Source organism: Oryctolagus cuniculus, chromosome 5, assembly GCF_051225735.1.
Source record: "Oryctolagus cuniculus isolate XC-2025 breed Fujian yellow rabbit chromosome 5, ASM5122573v1, whole genome shotgun sequence".
In the NCBI taxonomy this organism is placed as follows: Eukaryota; Metazoa; Chordata; class Mammalia; order Lagomorpha; family Leporidae; genus Oryctolagus; species Oryctolagus cuniculus.
This window is the reverse complement of record NC_142871.1, coordinates 47,315,859-47,341,297: the sequence shown is the minus strand read 5'-3', so window position 1 is coordinate 47,341,297 and position 25,439 is coordinate 47,315,859. Positions and strand designations below refer to the sequence as shown.

Below are 25,439 nucleotides of genomic sequence, written 5' to 3'. Positions count from 1 at the left end.
TTTTTCTAAGCTTTTCACCAGTTTCGGGTATCTGCCCGCATTCCATAAACAAGAGTCCTTCAATCATGACCTGCCTCTCTGGAATCTAGTCTGGAATTCCTCTCTGCACATACTGTTATGTTCTGGTAGCTCTGCAACTCAGATTCTAATGAACATAAATTTTCTTTAAAAGATTTTATTTATTTATTTGAGAGAGAGAGTTACAGACAGAGAGAGGGAGAAGCAGAAAGGTCTTCCATCTGCTGGTTAACCCAGATGGCCTCAATGGCCAGAGCTGGACTAATCTGAAGCCAGGAACCAGGAGCTTCTTCTGGGTCTCCTGTGTGGTGCAGGGGCCCAAGCACTTGGCCCATCTTCTACTGCTTTCCCAGGCCACAGCAAAGAGCTGGATTGGAACAAGAGCAGCCAGTACAAGAACCGGCTCCCTTATAGGATGCTGGCACTGCAAGTGGAGGCTTAGACTACTTCACCACACACAGGCCCCATGAACATAACTTCTAATCACATCAAGCAACAGGTTTTGTTGTTCTGAACTTCATTGTTCCAGAGTGCCATTCTCATTAATTGAGTCTCTTCCATTCCAACAAAGCAAGAAGGCTTTTCCAATCAGAAGGGGTGAGGTGGATAAGTTTTTTTCATACAGCTTTAGAAGAAAGCAGATTGAATTCTAGGCAAGAATCAAGGTCAAGAAAGCAATATATCTCTCTCCCTAATAGACATTACAATAGAAAAATTTATCCTAAATTAAAAATAGGACTACTATATGATACAGTCATCCTACTCCCACATGTTCATTCTAAAGAACTGAAATCAGGACATCAAAGAAGTATTAGCACTCCCTGGCTTATTGTAGTACTATTCATAATAGCCAACATATTGTCCTAATTGTCCATTGACATTGCAAATGGATAAAGAAAATAAAATGTATATATGTAGAATGGAATGCTATTCAGCCTTCAAAAAAGAGGGCAATTATGCAATATGGGACAACATGGATAAACCTTGAAAATGTTATGCTAAGTGAAACAAACTAGTCAACAAGAGACAAAAATGCTTTATAACTTTACTTATATGAGGTATCTAAAATACATTCCTAGAAGCAAAGAGCGGAATGGTAGTTGTCAGGGTCTGGGGAGAAAGGGGAATGGGGAGTTAACAATAATCTGACATAAAGTGTCAGTCAAGCAATGTAAGTTCTAGAAATATGCTGTGCAATGTTTTAACTGTGATCAACAATGCTGTTTTGCACTTAAAAATTTAAGAGCATAGGTCTCATATTGTGTTTTTATCACAATAAAGTAAAATTTGAAAAAAAAAAAAAAAAGGAAGAGAAGCTGTTCCCCTGAGCATATAAGGACCTGTTCTTCAAAGAAGAGTTGTGGAAATGTCCTCTCTAGCCCCCACCCCCACCTCCAACTCCCATTCCAGAGGCAGAACCTCTTCCCTTTGTAATTCCACCCACCACACGCAGATCAGATATTAAAAAGTGATCAGATATTAAAAAGTGGTTCAAATTTTTCTTCTTCTTTTGGTCTTTATTCTTTAAAAAATTAGAAAGTACTGCTAATCTATGGGATAAATCTGGCACAAATATCTCATGACCTGAAGTTTAGACTAGATTGTGAAATTAACCAGCCGTTCGATCATAACAGCCATCTGCTCTCCTTTCCTTATTATTGCAATCAGGGTTGCAGTTTTCGTGGGCTTCTTGTTTTGTTTTTATTTTTAAGGAGTAAAATCCTTCTTAGGTCCAAAACTCTCAGATATTTACAAGTTAGTCATAGATTCTCTTTTTGTTTTATTTTGCTGTTTAACAGCATTGATTGGTTTGGCTTTGCATCAATTCCATAAATTGTAAAGCAGAAAACTAAATGTGATCAAAATTAGATATACTTGTGAGTCTTTTTTTACAGAATGTACATCTCAATCCCCAAAATTAGCCTATTAAAACATTTCTATTTATTTCCTAGTTAAGAAAACACACCACATTAATCTTCCCTCAGCTGCTGAATATCACAGGTCATTAAAAATGTGTTATGAAAAGGTAGCCGCTTGCCATCAGTCACAGACAGTGACAAATTAGGAGCTGGAGCATATGTTTCCATCTCTCTCCTTTATTTAAGAAATGGGAGTCAGTCACATTGAAATAAATTAAAGGGGAGAGATTGTGCAAAGGTGAAGGTCATACAAAAAAACTACAGTTTTATAAAGACTAAAAATTATATTTACACTTGTGATTACTACTGTATATGTGAGAATAGAGATAAGAATGACCCATTTACGTTTTCCAGATAAATCTGGAGGCAGATTTTGAAAAGATTAACAGGAAGAGTTTCAAAAGAGTTTACATCACACATAAACACAACAAATATCTCTCCTACTTGGCCTCTTTTGAGAAGATGCCTTGTAAAAAACCTCAATGAGAGTTCCTGCTATGAACTGGCTACATTGTTTTAGATTCAAAATACATCAAAGAAACAGGTGTTGAATTTCCACCTTCAATTAACAATATTTTAAATTACAATGACTATTCAAAATAACAGAAGGCAGATACCTCTGCTTACTTTATGGAAGAGTTACTGGTGAAAGTTACATATCCAAGTATGTAAAACAAAACAAAAACCATGAAAATTTACATTGATTTTCATTATTTCCACACCTGCAACATATGCTTCTGAAAATGCCAGAATATTCCTCTCTCTGAACCCTGTGATGTAGGATTATTGTCAGAGTCTGGCAGATCCCAGCATGCAAAGCTTCAAGCTTCTCCAAAACCTTTATACCCTAGGGTGGAGTTTGTAGCTTGGAACTTAAGAGTCAATATCTCTGAGCTCAAAATACCTAGAGACAGCTGCCTGGTGGCATAAGAGTAGCTTGGACTGATCACTCTTCTTTGAAATGAAGCAACAGCTGTAATATGCATACTGATTTGGATTGACTTTAAACACACTATTTTGTGCAAGCCAAAAAAATATTTTTAGTAAATTTCATCCTTCAAAGAAAATTCCAAATTTTCAGGTTACTGCAATTACTATACCTTGTCTCTGGGTCTTAAAAATGAAACAAATTAGTTTCCAAATGCTTAGAAGTAAATTAGAATATACTTTAATCACTGCTTCTCTAAAATTTTTAGGTATTTTGGATGAATGGTCAGGATGTTTAGGTTGGTTTGACTGAACCAAGTTTGTGGGTAAAATAAGAGGAGTTGGTGACCTGACAGCTAATACTGAATTACTAGAAACAAAACAAAACAAAAGAATTAGATTCTCCTGTCTATAGTGCAAATAGAAAATAAAGGGATATTGTAATTACTGAGGGAAAGTCACAAGACAGGGCCTAGGGAGACTGAGGTTTAAAGAGATTAAGAAGCCTGCTTAACATAAGCAATTGATGGTGATGAGAACACAGTTGACTAGAAAACCCTCACCAACCTTATATATAGGCAGAGGATAAAATGCTGGTAATTCAGGCAAGTTCTTTCCTCCCTGTTTCCCAAAAACAATACTGCTTTTCCATTAGCTAATCTGTGGCAGTGCTACAATTAATGATTTGGTTCTTTGGTCTAAGGCTTTGTTGGGGTTTCCCTTGTTGGGAACCACACTTAGAACCACACAATACTTCCCAAGAGCTGATTTGAGTTAGGGTGAAGAGAACATTGTGGTACTCTGTTAGGATCCGACACTATGCAAGGCCAGAGGAGATTAATGAAGGAAGATCATGAAGGGGTGCAAAGCAGTTGTTTGGTGACTGGTAAAGCATGGTGATCATGATGGATCGGGGTGAGACTGTGTTCTAACGTGTCCTGAAATGATCATCCAGCATCTTGCTTACTTCACCCACTGTACCTATCTCTTCTCATTGCTTATCCTATGGTTGTTCACATTCACCACATTTCCACAGATTGCTTCTGACAATTTTTTTTTAATTATTAAGAAGGTTGAATTAAGTGAAATCTTCCTCAAGATGCAGAGAAATCTTAGTCAATAGCATCCAGAGTGTTCAGGCTGACCCTTCAGGGCAAAATGTATTCACTGAGCAATTCTTATTGCTGTTTTCAGTCTATCCTGTTTTCTTTCCTCTCCTTTTCCCTAGCCAGTGAGAACTGTTTGTAATTACATTGATTTTCAGATTACTACAAATTGAGATAATTTTTGGATATTTTCTTAATTATTATGGATTTGAGGGAATTTTCTTGTCCTAAAGTTCTTCAGGACCCTTAATCAAATGCTAAATGATAGCAATGAAAATCTGATGTAAAATGAGTGGAATGGTAGGATGACTTGAGAAGAGTTTCTTGGCTCAAGCATGCTGTGTAGGATATAAATGTGGCAATGTTTAAAATAACTAAGTTCTTTAGCATACTATCCCACACAGATGGGATCTGAAAATGATGCAGACTACAACAGCATCAGGGCATGGTGAAGTTCATCAGAAAGCATCTGCTGAACACTAACTATCCATTGTATACTCCTTGTTCTTTCCTCTCAGCATGATATGGTTTTCTGGGGGAAAACCAAGTCACTCACACAGAATGTTTAACTTGCACATCATAGTAAGCTAATTTAGTGGTGAACTTCAGGGTTAGTCATCAGAGTGGAAGATAGAAGAGCTAAGGGGATAACCAATATATCCAAGGTCATCGTGTTTGTCTAGAGCAGGTCTAGAGAAAGGTAGTTTTGTGATGTCATTTAGTTTTTAATTTACTCCAAGGAAATTTTTAGTAAGGTATGGAATTTGATACATACGTCTTCAAGGCTATATGTATACAATATACACAGAATAAAGTAAATATTATAGTTTCGTCTGTTAGCCCCTAAGGCAACATAATCTATGGATTTACTTATTTTTCCAATGTATTACCAGAGAAATTTGGAGCAGAATGTGATCTAACCTTTATTCCAACTCAGCTATTCTCAAACTTGCGCGGCCACAGTTGCCCAGGGTGCTTGCAGTGCGTATGATGTCAGACATTGGATTGAAAACTCTAGGGAAGGCACTGGGAACCTGAATAGTTAATAGACTTCTCAGCTGAGTTTTGTGGACACATAAGTTTGAGAAACAGTACCTTGGTTCATCTGGTATAAGACTAATTTTTGATAAGTAGGTTTTTTAGCCATTCTTACTCCTCCTCTTATCCTGTATTTCTCATTGTCTCCTCTATTAAGTTTTTAAGACAATCCTGAGAAGAGCTAATTTTCTTTAAATTCACCCTATCAGTCTCCAGGCTGGCACAGGTGAGACGAAATTTTCCCAGACACCTCATTTGTTATGTCTTTGCCTTTCCACAATTTAATCAGGTGTTAAAGTGAAAATCTCGTTCTTTGTGGAATGTTGCATGAGAAAGTAGAGGAATTAATTCACACTGCCTGGTATCAGGATGTAATATGATTATGTTGGCAAAGCTATAAAAAGCAAATATCCTAAGCTTAAAAAAGAACCAGTGGAGTACCTAATCTTTAGCAGCTTTTGAGCCAAAAGAATATGCAGACTGAGGTGTACATTTCTTGGAGAAGGTCATCAAAGTTTAATATAGCTTTCAAGGGGAAATGTCAGGATTCTACATAAGATGCATATTGACTTGTCTTACTGTGTAGAAATTACTAAAATGGACTGGTAAATAGAGTGCAGTCAATTGTCATTACCCTCAGTGAATCTAATAGGAGTTTCCTTTGCTTCATTCTTTTGGGCCTTCTCTCCTTTGTAACCAGAAAATATTTCTCCAAAAGATGTGAACTCTTTTTTCATCTTTTACCAAAAAATTGTACAGATGACATGACAAATTAAAAATTTTTTAAAAATCTTGGGATTGTTTTTAAAAGCTCTTTGACCTCTTATTTTCAGTTAAGTCTGCCAATTGTTCTGGTGACATGGAAGATAAATTGGAAGGTAATACTTAGCACAACTGAACACAACAGAACAGTTGAATCATAGATAGGATTATACAACCAGAAATAAGAATTTGCTTCCATTTTATTCTGAAAAGAATATTAAGACATCTGAATGTGTGTTCTCAGATTATCTATAATCTATCTACACTATATATATTTCCATATATAATTATATTTTATATGTAATTTTACAATAGATATATTATACTGTATATATTATGTAGTAATTAATGAGTATAGAGAATGAAAGTAATTTTTACTCAAAATTATATATATATTTCTCAAGCACATGACCTAAGTTTCTAAGGTTCAAAAATGAACTAAAGTTTTCAAATCAGATCAGTTGCTTTAACAATATTCAATATTTTGGGTCCGGTGAAATAGTATGGAGGATATATGGTTCAGAACAGGAAATAGTCCTGTTGAAATGCTTCATGTATGTGGTGGTAGATCACTGTACTCAGTGAGTTTTGCTTCTCAGAAAGGCAGTTTCTTTAAACTTGAAGTATTTCTATTTTTTTTTATCTTTTCTAAGTTTATAAGGATATGGGACTTTTGAAGAGAGGGACTTCAGCACTGTGATGTACAGAAAGGCATGAGGATATAGGAGGCCATGCCTTTCTGCTGACGAAGTATGCCAGAAGGTCCAGGTTTCACTCCATCCTTCAGTGAGAGGATCTCAGTAGCTGTGCCAAGGTCAGGGGTATGATGCTTTAGTGGCCCAACGCATAATGGGTAGCTGGATACAGAGAGCATCACAGGCTCAAGATCTGCAGAACCCCATATTTCTGGAAGAGCCCATTATGTAGGTAGTGATTGCTGCTGTAATGATGTGCAGTGTAAGGCCAAGAGAGGCAATTTCTTGAAGGAGAAGCCCATAGGCAACTTATAACAGTCATTGGTGGCCCAGAGATTTCAGGAAACATCAAGTAAGGTAACTGAAGCCTTTGAGGGCACTATCTGGGGTGCCTCTTGCTTTCAATTTTGACAGAATCTATTGCCTTGTGTTGGAGGGATTCTGTTTCAAAATGGGCCCATTTGTAACTGATGGCATTAGTAAAATTCAGTAAAATTTGCAAATGAATATGTTGCCCCTAGTCCCCTAAAGTGACTAAAAGATATTGGATTTACATTAGCCTTGTGGATGCTGAGAGTCAATATCTATTTCTTGAGTGTCAGGGATGGAGCAGCCCTTGGTTTGCTAAGTAGTATTCAAGAATTTAGTAGAGGTGGCAATATTTTGTACTATGGATGAGGTAATGGCCCATTCATTTCCTTTTTGTAGCTGTTTTGTGAGTATTTGTATGAGGGCATTTGAAAAAGTTTGTTAAAAATTGGAATTCAAATATAAGTTTATTTTGGTGCAAAACTTTTGAAATCTATGAAAACTTTTTTCATAATATGCATTTTTGATGGACTTTCTGAAGATCTTTCATATGCATGGATTTCAAAAAAAATTTTTGGTGGCAGCATATAATTGTCTTTTAATCATATTTTCCATGAATTTTTTGAAGTGTGCCTTCCTATATCCTTAATAAATGTGCCAGATAGATCTCCCTAAAGGAGGATATCATCAAATGTCATGCCTATACTCCGAGAGAGAAGCTGAAGTAGTGAAGGTCTTACCTGTAAAGAATGTGTGATGTCAAAGCTGCTGAGGTATTCCACAGGTAGCCTGGGAAACCAGGAGGTGAGAGCACACTGTGACTGAGAGTCTGTTAAAATGGGCACTGAGCAGATCATATTAGCCAAATTTGTCATAGAAAACTACCAGTTGCTGATTGGATCAAGCCTTTAATTTCAGTAATCGGTTTGTTGGGTAAAGGACCTTTATAGTGGAGGACCATGATATTAAAATTGCAGCAATCCACTATGGAACACTATTCTTTTGCTTCAGGTTTAAGAGCCAGCTAAACAGGCCAAACTGGGCTATTCAGTGAAGAAGCAGTGGGGATAATCACCTCATTCACTCATAAACTATCATATAACAAGTTTTAATCCTTGAAAGCACTGTTTTAAATAACATTGAACTATGTTAATTATTTTAACTTGGAGTGGGAGGAGAGAAATCATGGATTTCCATTTTGTCAAGTCATTTGTAAGTGTCAAAGAGTTAATTTAATTTTCATGTATTTTTCATTGAGTCAGAATATCGAGGTACACCATGGGATATTTTAGGACAAGATGTGTTATGCTCATGGGAAATTTAGGTAAGACAGTAGTTCTGATGGTCAAGCTCAGACATATGAATCTATTCCTTTTCTAAGACTATGGGGGGGTTCCATGATTTACTTTAGGATAATCTTCAGCTATAATTGTAATTTGAGCCTTAATATTGGCTAAAGCTTTGAAGGTTTGTCAATTGGTATTTTTCAGTAGATATCAAATTTGACCCAGGACCTATGTTATAGAAGCACAAAAGCCAATCAGAGCCCTGTTATCTATTATGTAAATTCTTTAAGTAAATTCTGGATTTCTAGTGGTATCAAATTTTGAACCTTTGTTTTTTTTTTTTTTAATTGATTTCTTTTTTTAAAAAATATTTATTTATTTGAAAGGCAGAATTATAGAGGAGAGGAGAGGGGAGGGGAGGGGAGGGGAAGGGATGGGGGGGAGGAGAGGAGGAGATTTTTTTTCATTCACTGGTTCACTCCCCAAATGGCCACAATAGCTAGGGCTTAGCCATACCAAAGCCAGAAGCCAGGAGCTTCTTTCAAGTCTCCCACATGGGTACAGGGGCCCATGCACTTGGATCGTTTTCTGTTGCTTTTCCAGATACATCAATAGGGAGCTAGATAGGAACTAGAGCAGCTGGGACTCAAACCAGTGCCTGTATGGGATGCTTGTGTCACCGACAGCAGCTTAATCCACTGTGCCAACAAAGCTGGCCCTGGTTTCCTTTCTTTTTATTCAGGTTTTTTTCTTTCCTGTTTTTTTTTTTTCTTCATTTACTTTTTAAAGCATTGAAAAAGCTTTGTGGTTAACAGTAATTGTAAATGTTTATGGAATACAGTATGATATTTCAGTATATGTATACTGATCAAATCAGGGTAATTAACATTTTCCTCTCTTTTCCTATTTTTTTTGCTCAGAAAATGTTTAATGGATTATTGTGGACAAAAATCACCCTCTCTTCTGTTTATTTTATTGTTGTTGGTGGTGGTCACTAAACATGTTTGGTGGTAGTAGTGGAGGGTTCTCTTTACCCTGATAATGTCTGTTTTTTTCTTTTTGAGATTCTCTAATCATTCATCAAGGTCAGAGGGTCTCCCCTGTGGCAATGATTGATTTATGTTGTTACAGACCCTGGGCATAGGTTGGGTTTGAACTAACCTCCTCACTGTGTCACAAGGGTGCCATGGGTGTTTCACTAAAACTGTGGGGATTAAAATCTCTCTTGCAGCACAGACACAGTCAGCAGACTGATGCAGGAGGAGAATGCCAGGCCAACAACTGAGACTTCGTGGGTCACGGCAGATCATCCTCTGCCATTGTCTCACTTTTTTAGTTACACTCTCTCTCTTTAGCTTCTTTCTTTTCATTGTTCTTTCTTCCTTTCTTTTTTTTTTTTTTTCTGTACAAATTCCATAAGAATGTTTTGGGTTTCTAGCCATGTAAAGGTACAGCTTTTGGTTTGTGTCTCCATGTAATCTCTTGTGCTTCATACTTTAGGGGTGGTTCCAGGGAAATGTTTGGGAGCTTGGTGGCCTTCCTTGTAAGTGGCTGCCAATTCCTCCAGCGAATACCAGATAGTGAGTGTCCTTGGGGTGGAAGTCTACGTCCCATAACATCATTTTTCTATGGCTCAGAGAGGGGTTGATGATTTGAGATTAGCCCTTTGGTATGTTAATAGACAGCAGTGCTGTGGGTTTTGTATTGGGAGATCAGTTGAGAACCAAATAGTCCTTCCTCTTCCATCCTCTTTTTTTTTTTTGTCAGCACCTGGGCCACGGGCCACGATGGATGTGCATCCTGATACCCTTGGGGGTAAGGAGAGCGCAAGCAGCAACTGCAAGGCAAGCAACAACACAGGAAACCAGCAAGGTCACTACCCTTGCATGAACAAAAATGACAACCAGGATGCCATGCTTAATTCTCCGCAGGGTAGTGGTTTATTTCCTTTCTAAATTCTACAAAGCGCTATCCTTAGGCCTGTGCTGTAGATGCATGATTACATTGTATGGATAGTTGCCCCAAACAGTCAGTAATGCTCACCAGAATAGACACAGAGGCCAGAGAGCTATGGGCTTACTTGTGGTAAGCAGGACGGAAGTACTGGCTGGTTAACGCACTGTTTCATCACCACCTTTATAGGCAAGAGTATCATAGACCACTGGCCAAACAGGCTGAACCTGACAGCCTGACAGAATGTCACCCCAGGGTATAGTTATCAATTTTCATTTTGGAGCAAGAGTATTATAGGATGGCAAGAGATGGCAGTGCCTGACAAAGACAACACAGTACTGCACAGATCTTAGCTCAAGCTGCTTAACATTGAACTGCTGTTTCCCAGGTAACCTTCACCATTCTCAGAACCAGTTACCAAAGACTTTAATTTTACCTGACCAGGTGTCCTCAGTTATGGCTGGGCATTTCATATAGTTTATGACACCATTGGTTGTTATTGCTCCTTACTTATCCTATTGGTGAAGGAGAGATTCCTGCCCTAGGGATTCAGATATGGCTAAACAGACAACACTCAACACTGGACAGGTGAGATCTACAGCAGTTTGTCACATATGCTCAGAGCCCAAGGAGAATATTGCAGCCCATGCATGGTTATGTGGTTTGTAATCAAGAACAGAACAACCAACCAAGGAGTGAAAGGTTATTAACAAGAAGGTATGGAGCACCTGAGTGATTGACTTGTTTGAAATCTGCTGTGCAGGGTTAAGTGGGAACTGTGCCTGCTCCCTTTGATAAGAGGAGTTGCTTGACAGGAAACCTTATTTACTGAAGCCAAGTGAGGGATGTGATTAGACCAATCAAGACTCTCCCTATTTTAATAGATGCCAGGGTAGCACTTAATATTGAGCATTAATTTTAGGCCTTATACTACATGAGGGGATAGATCCTGAGGATGATCACAAATTGCTTTGAAAATTTGTCCCAGAGTAAACAAATTTTAATGTAGAATGATGTTACTTTGAATTACAATGTCTTTTTCTACTATGAAGGTAAAATGGGAACATGTGAGTTAAAATAAGTTCTGTTAAATGTGCAGTTATATTAGCACATCTGCTATTTTGTGACCTAACAGAATGAATGCATTGCCATTACTTGGATAAGAAAAAATTGAAACTTAAGCAGTATAGGAGTCTTAATATCCAAACAAATGAACACTCCCCTTATATACAACCTTATAAAATGTGGGATAAATACTTCAAAATTATTTTTAAATTAATATCTGTATTAGCAAATAAGTAAGAGAATTTTTCACAAGCCCAAAACAATGAGAAATCCAAAGCAGGAGGGGCAGGTTAGTGCTACATCTGAAGGCTGACCTGGGTTCCATGATGACTCAGAACTTCTGTTCTAATGAACAATGTTCTAGAAACAAGGAAAAAATGTTGAGCTCACTCAAATTGGGAGATTAGATTGTGTCCTCTGAATAAGCTCAGACTGGAAAAGGGTGACATGATCAGTACAAAGTAATATGCTAAAACTCTAACCTGCAAAGGAAGACAGAGAGGAACATTTCCTCTCTTGGCTGACTTCCCTTGGATGGAAAGAGGTAGAAAGGTATCTTGTTAATTTATCAACAAAAGCACAAAATCACACGGGTTTACAGATTTGCAACTGTGTAGTCTCAAAAAAGCCAAGCTGAGAATATAAAGCTAACCAATTTGGTAGTGTCCTCAGACACTCAGCAGAGGCAAATTCGGAATCTATGTAGAGGAGAACAATTTAACCTGGGTATGAAGTAATTTGAAATAAAATTTTAAAACTATGATCTCAGAACTCTAAATCACGGTGCATGCAGAGAAATAAGCCACCACGAGAGATCCCATAAAAACAATAAACAAGAGAAACTATAAAGAATTTAGATAATGGAATTATTAACAGAGAATTTTTCAAAAGGCTAAATATAAAGGAATAAATTTGGGCTTTTTTGAAAAAAAAAAAAAAAAATCTCTTGGGGCCTGTGCTGTGGCACAGCAGGTTAAAGGCCTTGCCTGAAGTGCTGGCATCACATATGGGCGCCGGTTCTAGTCCTGGCTGCCTCTCTTCTGATCCAGCTCTCTTCTGGCCTGGGATAACAGTAGAAGATGGCCCTAGTCCTTGGGCCCCTGCACCCACGTGGGAGACCTGGAAGAAGCTCCTGGCTTGGACAGGCGCAGCTCCTGCTGTTGCGGCCATCTGGGCAGTGAATCAACAGATGAAAGATCTCTCTCTCTGTCTCTGCCTCTCTCTGTAACTCTGTGTTTCAAATAAATAAAAAATAAATATTTTAAAAAATAAAAATAAATAAATAGTATAAAAATCTCCTTTCAGTGCACAGAATTTTAGTGAGAAAAATTCTGTCATATATTGAGCAAATAGCAGACAACACTATAGTATGATGAAAATAAAAATACCACAGAAAAACCTGGAAATAAACAATTTCTTTTATAAGATGGGATTATAGCTTTGTATTAATTAGGGCTACATTCCTTTTTTTTAAAAAAGATTTATTTATTTATTTGAAAGGCAGAGTTACAGAGACGCAGATGCAGAAAGAGAGAGAGAGAGGTTTTCCATCAATTGGTTCACTCCCCAAAAGGCTGCAATGGCCAGAGCTGTGCCAATCCGAGCCAGAAGCTTCTTCCAGGTCTCCCACGTGGATACAGGGGCCCAAGGACTTGGACCATCTTCTGCTGCTTTCCCAGGCCATAGCAGAGAGCTGGATCAGAAGTAAAGCTGCCAGGACTCCAACTGGCACCCATATGGGGTGCCAGCACTTCAGTCAGTGGCTTTACCTGCTTTGCCACAGCACTAGTCCAGTTACCTTTTTTTTTTTTTGCTATGTGTTGCTCCCCCTCTTCATGGAGGAACGACACTAAGCCCTGCCTAGGCTTCCTATCTGAGTCACGGCACCATTATGTCGCTCCCCCTCTTCATGGAGGAACGACACAGGACCCTGCGCTGTTCTTTCGTCTGCTCGGCCCTCCCCGGGTTTGCTGCTGGTTCTTCCCGGGTTGGCTACTGTCCCTTCCACCTCCGTGGAAGGGCAGTTCCCCCTGGCCACATTCCCCACTTCCGCAGGGGAGCGGCACACCGCCGGCCGGCTCTCTCGGGGGCTGCACAGGTGTTCCCCTTAGATGTTCCCCTTAGATGTTCCTGGTGCATGCCGTCTCTCTCCTCCTTTATAGTCCTCCTCCGCCAATCCTAACTCGGCTGCCCACACGCCGAGTACGCTGCTCTCCAATCAGGAGCAAGTCCTACAGTTTATTGGCTGAACTGGAGGCAGCTGTGTAGAAGCTGTTTTCTCCTCTCCCAGCGCCATATTGTGGGAGAGCAGATGCATAGAATAAGTCTTAATTCCAGTAACAGTATAGTCCGAGTTGCTCCCCACAGCTATGAGAAAAAAGTAATACATAAGTGTAAATTACTAATAAGATTATAATACAATCAAACAAAACTGAAAAAGATCTAAGTAGAATGTTTACAAATGAAAACAATCATTGGAAAAAAAATTCAGTAAATATTTTATGCACCAGATTAGACACAGCTGAAGAGAGAACTGAAGAATAGGAAGATAGATTTAAGGTATTATCCAGCATGTAGCACAGAAATACAGAGATAGAAAATATGAAGGAAAGGCTAAAAGGTATGAGTGTGTCTGTCTCCAGTGTGTTACTGGACTTCAAGGAAATGATAAAGGATGAAAAGCAATATTGAAAGATATAATATGTTATCATTTTCCAGAATTGATGAAAATCTGAAAAGAATCCTAATAAATCCTAAATCCTAAGAATAAACAAAATTTACCCAAGCCATTTATAATGACATAACATTAAACACATAAATCTCAAAGTAAGCCAGAAGAAAAGCCTTTTCTCAAAGAATAACGGTTTCACCACAATGTATTTGTCAGAATCAATAAGGATATATATGGATATAATCTATCTATCTATCTATATATTTGTACATATATAAATATATAAATTTTACAAATACAGAAGACAAGAAGTCCTAAGACTGAGAGCCCAGGAGAACCAATAGTATGATGGCAGCCCCAGTCCTAGTCCAAGAAGCAGAAGAGGCAATATTGGAAGTTTCATTTCAAGTCTGAATCCAAATGCAGAGAAAAATTGATGTCAGATCTGAAAGGCAGAGAGAAGGAATTCTCCCTTATTCCATCTTTTCATTCTAGTGAAACCTTCACTGAATTGCCTGAAGCCCCCCAGCATCAGGGAAGACCATGTGCTTTACTCAGTCTGCTAATTCAGATGTTAATCTCATCTAGAAACATTTTCACATACACTTCCAGAGTAATTTTTAACCAAATACCTGGTCACTTTGTGGCTCAGTCAAATTGTCAAATATCAAAATTATCAAAGTTAGCTTCTTAACAGCAAAAAAGGACTAAAGTGGGTTAAAATGTAAGGTACTTGCAGAAAATAATTTCAGCCTAGAAGGATTTTTCTTGTAAGGATAAAGATAAACATAGATCTTTTCCAAAAACCAGTAGTCATCAAAGGAATTCCCAAAGGCTGTATATCTGGGAAATAGATGAATTATCTCAGAGAAATTGCAACATGCAAAAAAGAGTGTTGTAGAAATACAATGGTATTATGAATATGTATAATATAATCCTTAAATACTTAGATCTGTGCTTAACTATTTACATATGCAATGTTATGGTACAGACACATTGTTTTCAAATAGTGGAACAAAAAGTGAGTGTGTGTGTTAGAGAGATTAAACATAGCAAACGATTAATTGTTGAAACATGTAAAGTTATACATTCTTCTTTCAATCTCTCTATGAAAATAAATAACTGAGCACCAAAAAGGAAACCTGTTAAAGTGAAATGAACACTAGGAGAAACGGTGACTTGATCAGCCCTCACCCTGACTGTTGATGAGCAACTTAATACGTTATCCCTCTTAGTATTTTTTTTTGTTTGTTCTACTTAATACTTTTGGTTGAATACTGTAATCAATATACAATTCTTCTTAAGTGCTGAAACTTAACTGAAAAGTGATCGCTGTTAAATACAAGAGTGGGAATAAGAGAGGCAAGAGATGTGCAATTCGGGACATGCTCAAGCTGACTTACCTCAAACGGTAGAATTAGAAACATACCAGGGGATTCCAATTCAATCCCTTCAAGGTGGCATGTACCAATGCCATCTCACTACTCCCAGTGATCAATTTCTGTTCACAATTGATCATAATGATAGGACTAAGAACCAAAGGGATCGCATAAACAAGAATAGTGTCTGCAAATACTAGCTGATAGAATAAAAAAGGGAGAGAATGATCCAACATGGGACGTGAGATACACAGCAGACCCATAGAAGGGCAGATGTCCTAACAGCACTCTGGCCTCAGAATCAGCCCTTAAGGCATGCGGATCTGGCTGAAAAGCCCATGAGAGTATTTCAGGCATGGAAAGCCAAGACACTCTAGGGAAAAAAAAAAAAAAAAACCTAAATGAAAGATCTCCGCGAGTGAGATCCCAGTGGAAAGAACGGGTCATCAAAGAAGGAGGTACCTTTCTCTGAAGGGAGGAGAGAACTTCCACTTTGACTATGGCCTTGTCTAAAAATGATCAGAGTCAGTGAACTCAGGGGGCTTCCATAGCCTTGGCAGCTCATGACAAGAGCCTAGGCTGATTACTGAGGCCATAAACAAAAGTGTCAATTTGTTAAGTCAACAGCAGGAGTCACTATGCACTTACTCCTCATGTAGGATCTCTGTCCTTAGTGTGCTGTACATTGAGATTTAATGCTATAACTAGTACTCAAACAGCATTTTTCACTTTATGTTTCTGTGTGGGAGCAAACTGTTGAAATCTTTACTTAATGTATGCTAAACTGATCTTCTGTATATAAAGAGAATCGAAAATGAATCTTGATGTGAATGGAAGGGGAGAGGGAATGGGAAAGGGGAGGGTTGCGGGTGGGAGGGATGTTATGGGGGGGAAGCCATTGTAATCCATAAGCTGTACTTTGGAAATTTATATTCATTAAATAAAAGTTAAAAAAAAGAAAATAATGATAAAAATCTACCACAAAACAGTAAAACTAGAAGTTATCTGATCAATGATCATAGAATTTTGTCATAAATTTTTATAAGCACCATCTATTGTTTTCTTTTTTTGATTTATTTATTTGAAATTCAAAGTTACACAGAGAGAAGAGAGGCAGAAAGAGAGAGAGAGGTCTTCCATCCATTGGCTCACTCCCCATTTGGCCACGATGTCCGGAGGTTGGCTGATCCAAAGCCAGAAGCCAGGAGCTTCCTCTGGGTCTACCACATGGGTGCAGGGTCCCAAGGACTTGGGCTATCTTCCTCTGCTTTCCCAGGCCATAGCAGAGAGCTGGATCAGAAGTGGAGCAGCTGGATCTCGAACTGGCACCCACATGGGATGACAGAGCTTCAGGCCAGGGCATTAACCCACTGCGCCACAGCGCCAGCCCCACCATCTATTGTTTTCATGATCAACAATTTTTCTATCCATTTCTTCTTTTCTGGCATTTCCTTTTTGTGAACTTTGCTAACTGCAAAATGGATGAACTCTTAAAAAATACCCATAATGAATACCATAAAAATTACTTCCATACCTTCATATGGACCATATATAATAGGACAGTTTTACTCTAGTGCAAAGAGTAAAACCATTGCAAACTTTGTTTTTAAGAATATATCTAGGCCGGCACCATGGCTCACTAGGCTAATCCTCCGCCTTGTGGCACTGGCACACCGGGTTCTAGTCCCGGTCGGGGCACCGGATTCTGTCCCAGTTGCCCCTCTTCCAGGCCAGCTCTCTGCTGTGGCCAGGGAGTACAGTGGAGGATGGCCCAATTGCTTGGGCCCTGCACCCCATGGGAGACCAGGAGAAGTACCTGGCTCCTGCCATTGGATCAGCGCGGTGCGCTGGCCGCAGCTCGCTGGCCACAGCGGCCATTGGAGTGTGAACCAACGGCAAAGGAAGACCTTTCTCTCTCTCTCTCTCTCTCACTGTCCACTCTGCCTGTCAAAAAAAAATAAATAAAAATTAAAAAAAAGAATATATCTAAATGTTTTATTTCACTTGCTTGGTAAGTAGAAGATATTGTATCTTTTATCATTAAGCCTTTTTCCATTTTTACACCATCTTTAAACATCAAATAGTAAGATATTATTTTAGTATACTTTAATAAGTATATCATACTAGTCTTTTACAATGTATATGGCATGCTTATAGTACTAGATCTATCTTGTTATAACATCTTCCTATTTTTTTAATTAAAACTGTTTTTTACAGATTTTATTTATTTTTTAAATTTTATTTAATAAATATAAATTTCCAAAGTACAACTTTTGGATTATAGTGGCTTTTTCCCCCATAATCTCCCTCCCACCTGCAGCCATCCCATCTCCTGTTCCGTCTCCCACCCCATTCACATCAAGGTTCATTTTCAATTATCTTTATATGCAGAAGATCAATTTAGTATATATTAAGTAATGATTTCAACAGTTTTCACCCACACAGACATACAAATTGTAAAGTACTGTTTGATTACTAGTTATTCCATTGATTCACATAGTACAACACATTAAGGACAGAGATCCTACATGGGGAGAAAGTGCACAGTGACTCCTGTTTGTTGTTGATTTAACAATTGACACTCTTATTTATGATGTCACTAATCACCCGAGGCTCTTGTGATGAGCTGCCAAGGCTATGGAAGCCTCTTGAGTTCGCCAACTCCAATCTTATTTAGACAAGGCCATAGTCAAATTGGAAGTTCTCTCCTCCCTTCAGAGAAAGGTACCTCCTTCTTTGATGACCCGTTCTTTCCACTGGGATCTCACTCGCAGAGATCTTACATTTAGGTGGTGGTTTTTTTTTTTTTTTTTTTTTTTTTTTTTTTTTTTTGCCACAGTGTCTTGGGTTTCCATGCCTGAAATACTCTCATGGGCTTTTCAGCCGGATCCAAATGCATTAAGGGCTGATTCTGAGGCCAGAGTGCTGTTTAGGACATCTGCCATTCTATGAGTCTGCTGTGTATCCAGCTTCCCATGTTGCATCTTTCTCTCCTTTTTAATTCTATCACTTATTATTAGCAGACACTAGTCTTGTTTATGTGATCCCTTTGACTCTTAATCCTATCATTATGATCAATTATGAACTGAAACTGACCACTTTGACTAGTGAGATGGCATTGGTACATGCCACCTTGATAGTATTTAATTGGAATCCCCTGGCACATTTCTAGCTCTACCATTAGGGGTAAGTCCAAGTGAGCATGTGCTGAACTGTACATCTCCTCCCTCTCGTATTCCCATTCTTATATTTAATAGGGATCAATTTTCAGTTAAATTTACTACTACTTTATTCCTTTTAGTAGTTTTTTTGTTCCACTTAATACTATTGGTTGAACTATTTAATTAACGCACAATTATTCTTAGGTGTTTAAATTTAACTGAAAAGTGATAAATATTTATGTAAAAGCAGTGTAATAGAGAGATGGAGTAACAGAGAGAGAGGGGGAGAGAGAGAGAGAGAGAGAGAGAGAGACATCTTCCATCTTCTGTGCTCCCCAAATGGCTGCTACAGCCAGATCTGGGTCAGGTTGAAACCAGGAACTGAGAACTCCATCTGAATGTCTGACATGGGAGGCTGAGATCCAAGTACTTGGGCCACCATCCACAGCTTTCCCAGGCACATAAACAAAGAGCTGAATTGGAATGGAGCAGCTGGGACTCAAAGCAGCATTCCAATATGGGAATGTGGCAGCCCCAACATCTTCCTGTTGCATTGATTCATTTTGCTTTATCAACCATTGGTGAATTTTCAAATATTTAAAACACTGGCTGTCATACCCTATTTCTTCCCTTCTAGAGATAAAATAAGTATCGACTATAGATGATTTGGTATTTTTGAAAACTCCTTAAGGAAAGTATTCTAGAACAGCTAAACTTTTTAACCTAAATTTATCTTTAAGGCTGACAAATTTCATATTGTTTTCATTGCTGACAAATTTCATATTGTTTTCATTTCATCCATCTGGTCTGAGATAAGTATCAAGTCTACCATATGTTATCCTTTCCAGCCTTGTGTCATTAGCACTGTTGACAGAAATGCTTTCTGGTATTAAAGAGATCTCCACTAAAAGGAGTGCTAGAAGAACATCACTAGAGTTTTTCCTTCAGTTTAAAATAGGTTCATTCAAGAAAGGAAGATGGGGTTATAAATAGATATTGGATCTGAAGACTTAATGTGGTTAAGATGCTTGCTTTTTTGAGAAATTGACATATATATCCTAACATTCAGTTGGATTTGTAGAATCACAAAGCAATCACAACAATCTTGAGAAAGAATAATGTTGGGAGACTCACACTTTCTGATTGAAAAGCTTTCTACAAAAATGTAGTTGTTAAGATGGTGTGACATTAGCTAAGGATCGATTAGAAGATCAGTGGAATAGAATTGAGTGTCTAGAAACTAACCCATATTTATGTTTATGTGCAGTACAACTGAAAGAGAAATGAATGAGGTATCAGATGGAATAGGTTCTGGTCTTTTATCAGTAACGTGCCTGCTATGTTTAGACAACTCAATTCATGTCTATGATCCTCATTTTTCATACCTTTGAGATGCAAATAGTAATGACTACCTCACAGCAAGAATCATATAGGAGAACTCTCAATGAAGTGTTCTAAAACAGTGTGTGTGCTTAACACAAGTTTATACCTGTTTTCATATTAAAAATATTCATTATGGAAAATTTAGAAAACAGTAAGCTTCAAAGTAGAACATAGAATTCATTCACCATCCAGATGAACTATTTTAATAATTTAAGTGTATTTCCCTTACAGTGTTTTTTGTACATATGTTTTTAATTAATATTTATATATAATGGTTTTGAGCTTTCTTATTCTTTGTTACACATTTTGAGTAAATTTAAGGTCTCATTTTTATGGAGTCTTATTTGCTTCTATTATACCCTATAATATTAAGAACATAGAGTAATTGACTTTGCCTTTACCAACAGTTTTTTAACAAGTTAAATACATTCATTTAAGTAATTTTGGTTCTATTATTTTATTTTTTAATTAATACAAACATTTATAATTTGAGGAATTTCAGTGGCATGATTTTTCATTCTGAAGTTATTTACTGTTTAGTTGGGGATTTTCTTATGCTTCTGTGACCTAGAAAATCCTCAAAACAACTTTTAAATTTTTGCTACTGTGATTTTGATTGGATTTTTTGCTTGAGGAAACACTAAAGTGGTTTCTTCTGCTATAAAGAAAAGCAAAGTATTGAAAAGAACTTAGAAAACAAATCAGAACTTGAAAAGGTTCAATCATTTTTATGCTTTTCTCAGTTGGAAGAAATATAAAGAAAACATTTATTCAAAAAGGTGCTAGGAGACATCTCAAAATATTTTTCTTGAATTAATGAAATAGAATAAAGCATCACTATTAGAATTTCTAAAGTTTTTACATTTAAAAAATCATCTTTCAAAAAGTTCATTTAAAATGGAATTAAAAGAGAAATTTATTTGTGGTATAAAATTTTTAGAAACTATAATGGAAAAATCTTTAAAAGTTTATGGAGGGGCCGGCGCTGTGGCGTAGCAGGTTAAAACCCTGGCCTGAAGCGCCAGCATCCCATATGGGTGCCGGTTCTACTCCCGGCTGCTCCTCTTCTGATCCAGCTCTCTGCTATTGTCTGGGAAAGCAGTAGAAGATGGCCCAAGTCCTTGGGCCCCTGTACCCACGTGGGAGACCTGGAAGAAGCTCCTGGCTTCTGGCTTCAGATCGGCACAGCTCCAGCAGTTGCGGCCATCTGGGGAGTGAATCAGTAGATGGAAGATCTCTCGCTCTGCCTCTGCCTCTCTCTGTAACTCTGTGTTTCAAATAAATAAATCTTTTTTTAAAAAAAAAGCTCATGGAAATGAGTATTATGAAAAAATATGCATTGATTTCAGTATTTTTGTACTAAAAACCTAATCTCTTCATACCATTTTTCCATGAACATTTGAAAAAACAATCTTCAAGTTGGGGCCAGTGCCATGGCTGACTTGGTTAATCCTCCATCTGCAGCACCAGCATCCCATATGAGCACCGGGTTCTAGTCCCGGTTGCTCCTCTTCCAGTCCAGCTGTCTGCTGTGGTCCAGAAGGGCAGTGGAGGATGGCCCAAGTGCTTGGACCCCTGCTCCCGCATAGGAGACCCGGAAGAAGCACCTGGCTCCTGGCTTTGGATCAGCGCAGCACTGGCCATAGCGGCCATTTGGGGAGTGAAGAGTGAACCAACGGAAAGAAGACCTTTCTCTCTGTCTTTCTCTCTTACTGTCTATAACTCTACCTGTCAAATAAATTAAAAAAAAAAAAAACCTTCAAGTCATTTTAATTTTTGTTTGTTTGAAAGGAAGGAATACAAACACATACACACACACACACACACACACAGATTATCCACGTGCTGATCCATTCCTCAAATGCCCACAACAGCAGGGGCTGGGCCAGGTTGAGGCCAAGGGCACAGAACTCAATCTTGGTCCAAAGTGGTAGCAAGCACTCAACTAGTTGAGCTATCACCTGTTAACGTCCCATAGTGTGTGTATTAATGGGAAGCTGGAGTCAGGTGTGGAGCCAGGACTCCAACCCAGATACTTATACATGGAATGCAGTATCTCAGGGAGTGAGTTAGCCACTAGGCCAAATACTCTCCCTTCCACAAATTTTTTGAAGTACCCTTATATATCACCATTATCCAGTTTAACTAAGGAAAGGTTTGTGAATAATTTCAATCCTCAGCCATGTCTCCTACTTTTGATACTACATTCCAGTTTTGGGATATGTTTATTTTACATAATTGGCATATGCCCTGAAATGTTAATGTCAAAGAAAACTTCCTTTTTTCAAAACTTTTTGTCAAAAATTTAGAATTATGTTGGGCTGATATAATAAGATGATATCTGATTCATATAATCTAGCTTTAAACCAAATGGTATGTAACATATAAGTGATATGCTTGTGATGGTGAGTACTTAAAAATTCTGGAAGATTATACACTAAAATTACAGTAGGGCTATTACTTGATAATGAATATAAGGCAATCTAGTTTAATCCTTCTTTATGCCATTCAGAATTGTCTTTTTCCCATTAATGAACATATACTGAACATGTTTTTGTGATATATAAAAATTATTTTGAAAAACCAGAATAAATCATTCTTTAATAAACAAATATTTATGTACTTAATGTTAGGCATGGCCTTTAGTGCTATGAGTACATCAGTGAAACAAACTGTAGCTTTGCATTCTAGTGGAGGGAGATAGACAATAAACAACAAATGCAATTATAAGTAGACTAGAAAATATGTTGGAAGCTAATAAGTGTTAGAGGGAAATAGAGCGAGTTAAGGGGTACCAGGAGCTGCAGAGAAAAGATACAGTTTTAAATGCATGAACAGGACAAGCTCACTGAGAAAGCAGTGCCCTCTCACATACTCATATTTTTGAGCCCTCTTCTTCCACAATATTATGTCACTATAATATATATCAGAATAGGAATTATTTTTCAGGCATCATAAGGAAATTGAGCATTTTGATTTTATTTTAGTTATTGAGAAGAATACAGAAGCCAAATTTGTTGCTTAAAGTATGTCAGAATTTCACTTTGAGTGAAAAAAAAAACCTTCTCATGGACAGTTTAAGAGAGAGGTGGTTTTTTGTGACAGGTGTTTTACCCATTCAAATGATGTAGAAATGCAGCCAAGTTTGAGAAAATTGTGTGTATGTTTGGTAGGGGTAGGGACAGATATAAATTATTATTTTTAATGCCTATTATTAAACACCAAGTTTCTGGAAACATCTCAGAGTTGATCTTATTTTGTCTTTATAACTCACAAAATCAGAGGCTCTCTCTAAAGTCACATCAACACATGGTTTTAACAGGACAATTGATATAATGGATACTCTATTATAGCACCTATAAATTCAGATTACTGATAACAAAACAAATTTCACTTGTGTAGTTCCTAACCAAACATATTTGTAGCCATTCAGTTGTCTGGATTGAAGGTAGTAAAATAGGTAATATTAATATCACTTTTGGTAAGTGTACAAAGTTAATTAACAATGAAATTAAATGCCTAGGTGGAAACCAAAAGTCTTTTAGAAGGATGCAGGATTCAACTTCAGGAATGTCCACTTTTAGGCAACCAAACTTTCCCTGGCTCTGTACGTACTTCTTAGCAAACAAAAATGTTAACTAAACTGCAGTCTCCCAAGGCTGTGCTAAGGTAGTTAAGAAATGCTGTTATTGATCAAAGCTTTGCTTTGAAATTTTCATTTGACATGTATATTTTTTGATTATGTGCAAATTTAAATTACCAAAGGAATATTTGTAAAGAATTTGGAGTCATTCATAATACAAAGACATGGGTGATAAGTGGAATCATTTGAGTCATCACTGCTGCCTCCCAGGGTTCACATCAGCAGGAAGCTTAGACTGAGAATGGAGACAGGATTCAAATCCAGGCACCCATATCTGGGTGCAGGAGTTCTATTTGGTGTTGTAAACTTTCCTCTTAACACTGCTTTTGCTGTATCCCATAAGTTTTTATATGTTGTATTATTGTCTTCATTTGTTTCTGGACATTTTTTTTTATTTCTCTTTTGATTTCTTCTATGACCCACTGTTCATTCAGAAGCATGTTGTTCAGTCTCCATGTATTTGCATATGTTCTAGAGATTCCTGAGTTGCTGATTTCCAGCTTCATTCCATTGTGGTGTGAGAAGTTTCCTGGTATGATTTCGATAGTTTTGAATTTGCTGAGACTTGCTTTACTGCCTAGCTTGTGGTCAATCCTAGTGAAAGTTCCATGCCTTGGTGAGAAGAATGTGTATTCTGCAATTATAGGGTGAAAAGTTCTGTAGATATCTGTTAAGTCCATTTGGTTTATAGTGTAGGTTAACTCTGCTGTTTCCTTTCTGATTTGTTTGGTTCATCTGTCCATTGCTAAAAGTGGGGTATTGAAGGCCCCCATTACTATTGTATTGGAGTCTCCCTTTAAGTTCAGTAACATATCTTTTAAATAGCTCGGTGCCCTATAATTAGGTGCATATATGTTTATAATAGTCATATCTTCCTGTTGAATTGATCCCTTAATCATCACATAGTGTCCTTCTTTGTCTCTTTTAGGAGTTTTTGTGTTAAAGTCTATTTTGTCTGATAACAGGATGGCTACAACAGCTCTATTAGTATGGAATATCTTTTTCCATCCTTTCACTTTCAGTTTGCATGCATCTTTGTTGGTGAGATGTGTTTCTTATAGGCAGCAAATATATGGGTTTTATTTTTTAATCCATTTAGCCATTCTGTGTCTTTTAACTGGAGAGTCGAGGCCATTTACATTCAAGGTGACTATTGATAAGAAATGACTTTGTGATGCCATTTTTCTGAAAGTATTTCTATGTTTTACTTTGAATTTCCTTGGTACTTCTACTGGGATATTTTCTTCCTTTACCTTCTTTCATAGTGATGACCATGTTTCTGTGTTTCTGTGTACAGCACATCATTAAGCATCTTTTGCAGGGCTGGATGGATGGTGACAAATTCTTTCCATTTCTGTTTGTTATGGAAGATCTTTATTTCACCTTCATTCATAAATGAGAGTTTTATAGGGTATGGTATTCTTGGTTGACAGTTTTTCCTCTTAAGACTTAGGCTTTATCTCACCATTCTCTCCTAGCCTGCAGGATTTCTGATAAGAAGTCTGCTGTGAGTTTAATTGGATATCCTCTGAAAATAATCTGGCATTTCTCTTCTGCACATTTTAGAATATTTTCATTATGTTTTACTGTGGTGAGTCTGATTACAATGTGTCATGGTGAAGATCTTTTCTGGTCATGTCTATTATGAGTTCTGTGTGCTTCCTGTGCTTGGATGTCCCTTTCTTTCTCCAAATTAGGGAAGTTTTCTTTTATTGTTTCACTAAAAAGGCCTTCTAATCTTTTCTCTCTTTCACACCTTTAGGTACTTCTAGAAAACATATGTTGGGTCGTTTGATAGTATCCTGTAGATTCCCATCAGTGTTTTTTAGTTTTCTAATTTCCTCTTCTTTTTTTTTGGTTTGACTGTATAATTTCCTGTGCTTTGTCTTCTTAATCAGATATTTCTTCTTCTGTTTCACCAATTCTGTTGTTAAAGCTTTCCACTGCCTTTTTATTTGTTTTATTGAATTTTTCTTTTCCATTTAGTTCCATGAATTCCTCATTTCATTTCAGTTTGATTTCTCTTTAAGATCTCAATTTTGTGGGAGAAATTTTCTTTCATGTCATGTATGGATGTCATTAGTTAATGCATTTGCTTCTGATTACTTCTATCTTATCAGTTTT

General features: G+C 37.5%; 1 protein-coding gene across 5 annotated transcripts in view; it reads left to right on the top strand.

The window, feature by feature from the left end:
* The window catches only part of PKIB (cAMP-dependent protein kinase inhibitor beta), a 96,605-nt gene that overhangs the window by 50,544 nt on the left and 20,622 nt on the right, over positions 1-25,439 (top strand). Inside the window, exon 3 of one of the 5 annotated variants that reach the window (XM_070073643.2) lies at positions 9,828-9,932. The exons of 2 other annotated variants lie outside the window; for them this stretch is intronic. In XM_070073643.2, the coding sequence (XP_069929744.1) occupies positions 9,848-9,932 (85 nt within the window). In that variant the 5' untranslated portion in view covers positions 9,828-9,847. Of the gene's footprint in view, positions 1-9,827; positions 9,993-25,439 lie in introns of those variants that run through there. 2 more of the 5 variants (XM_017345342.4, XM_089332748.1) reach the window with 2 other exon arrangements.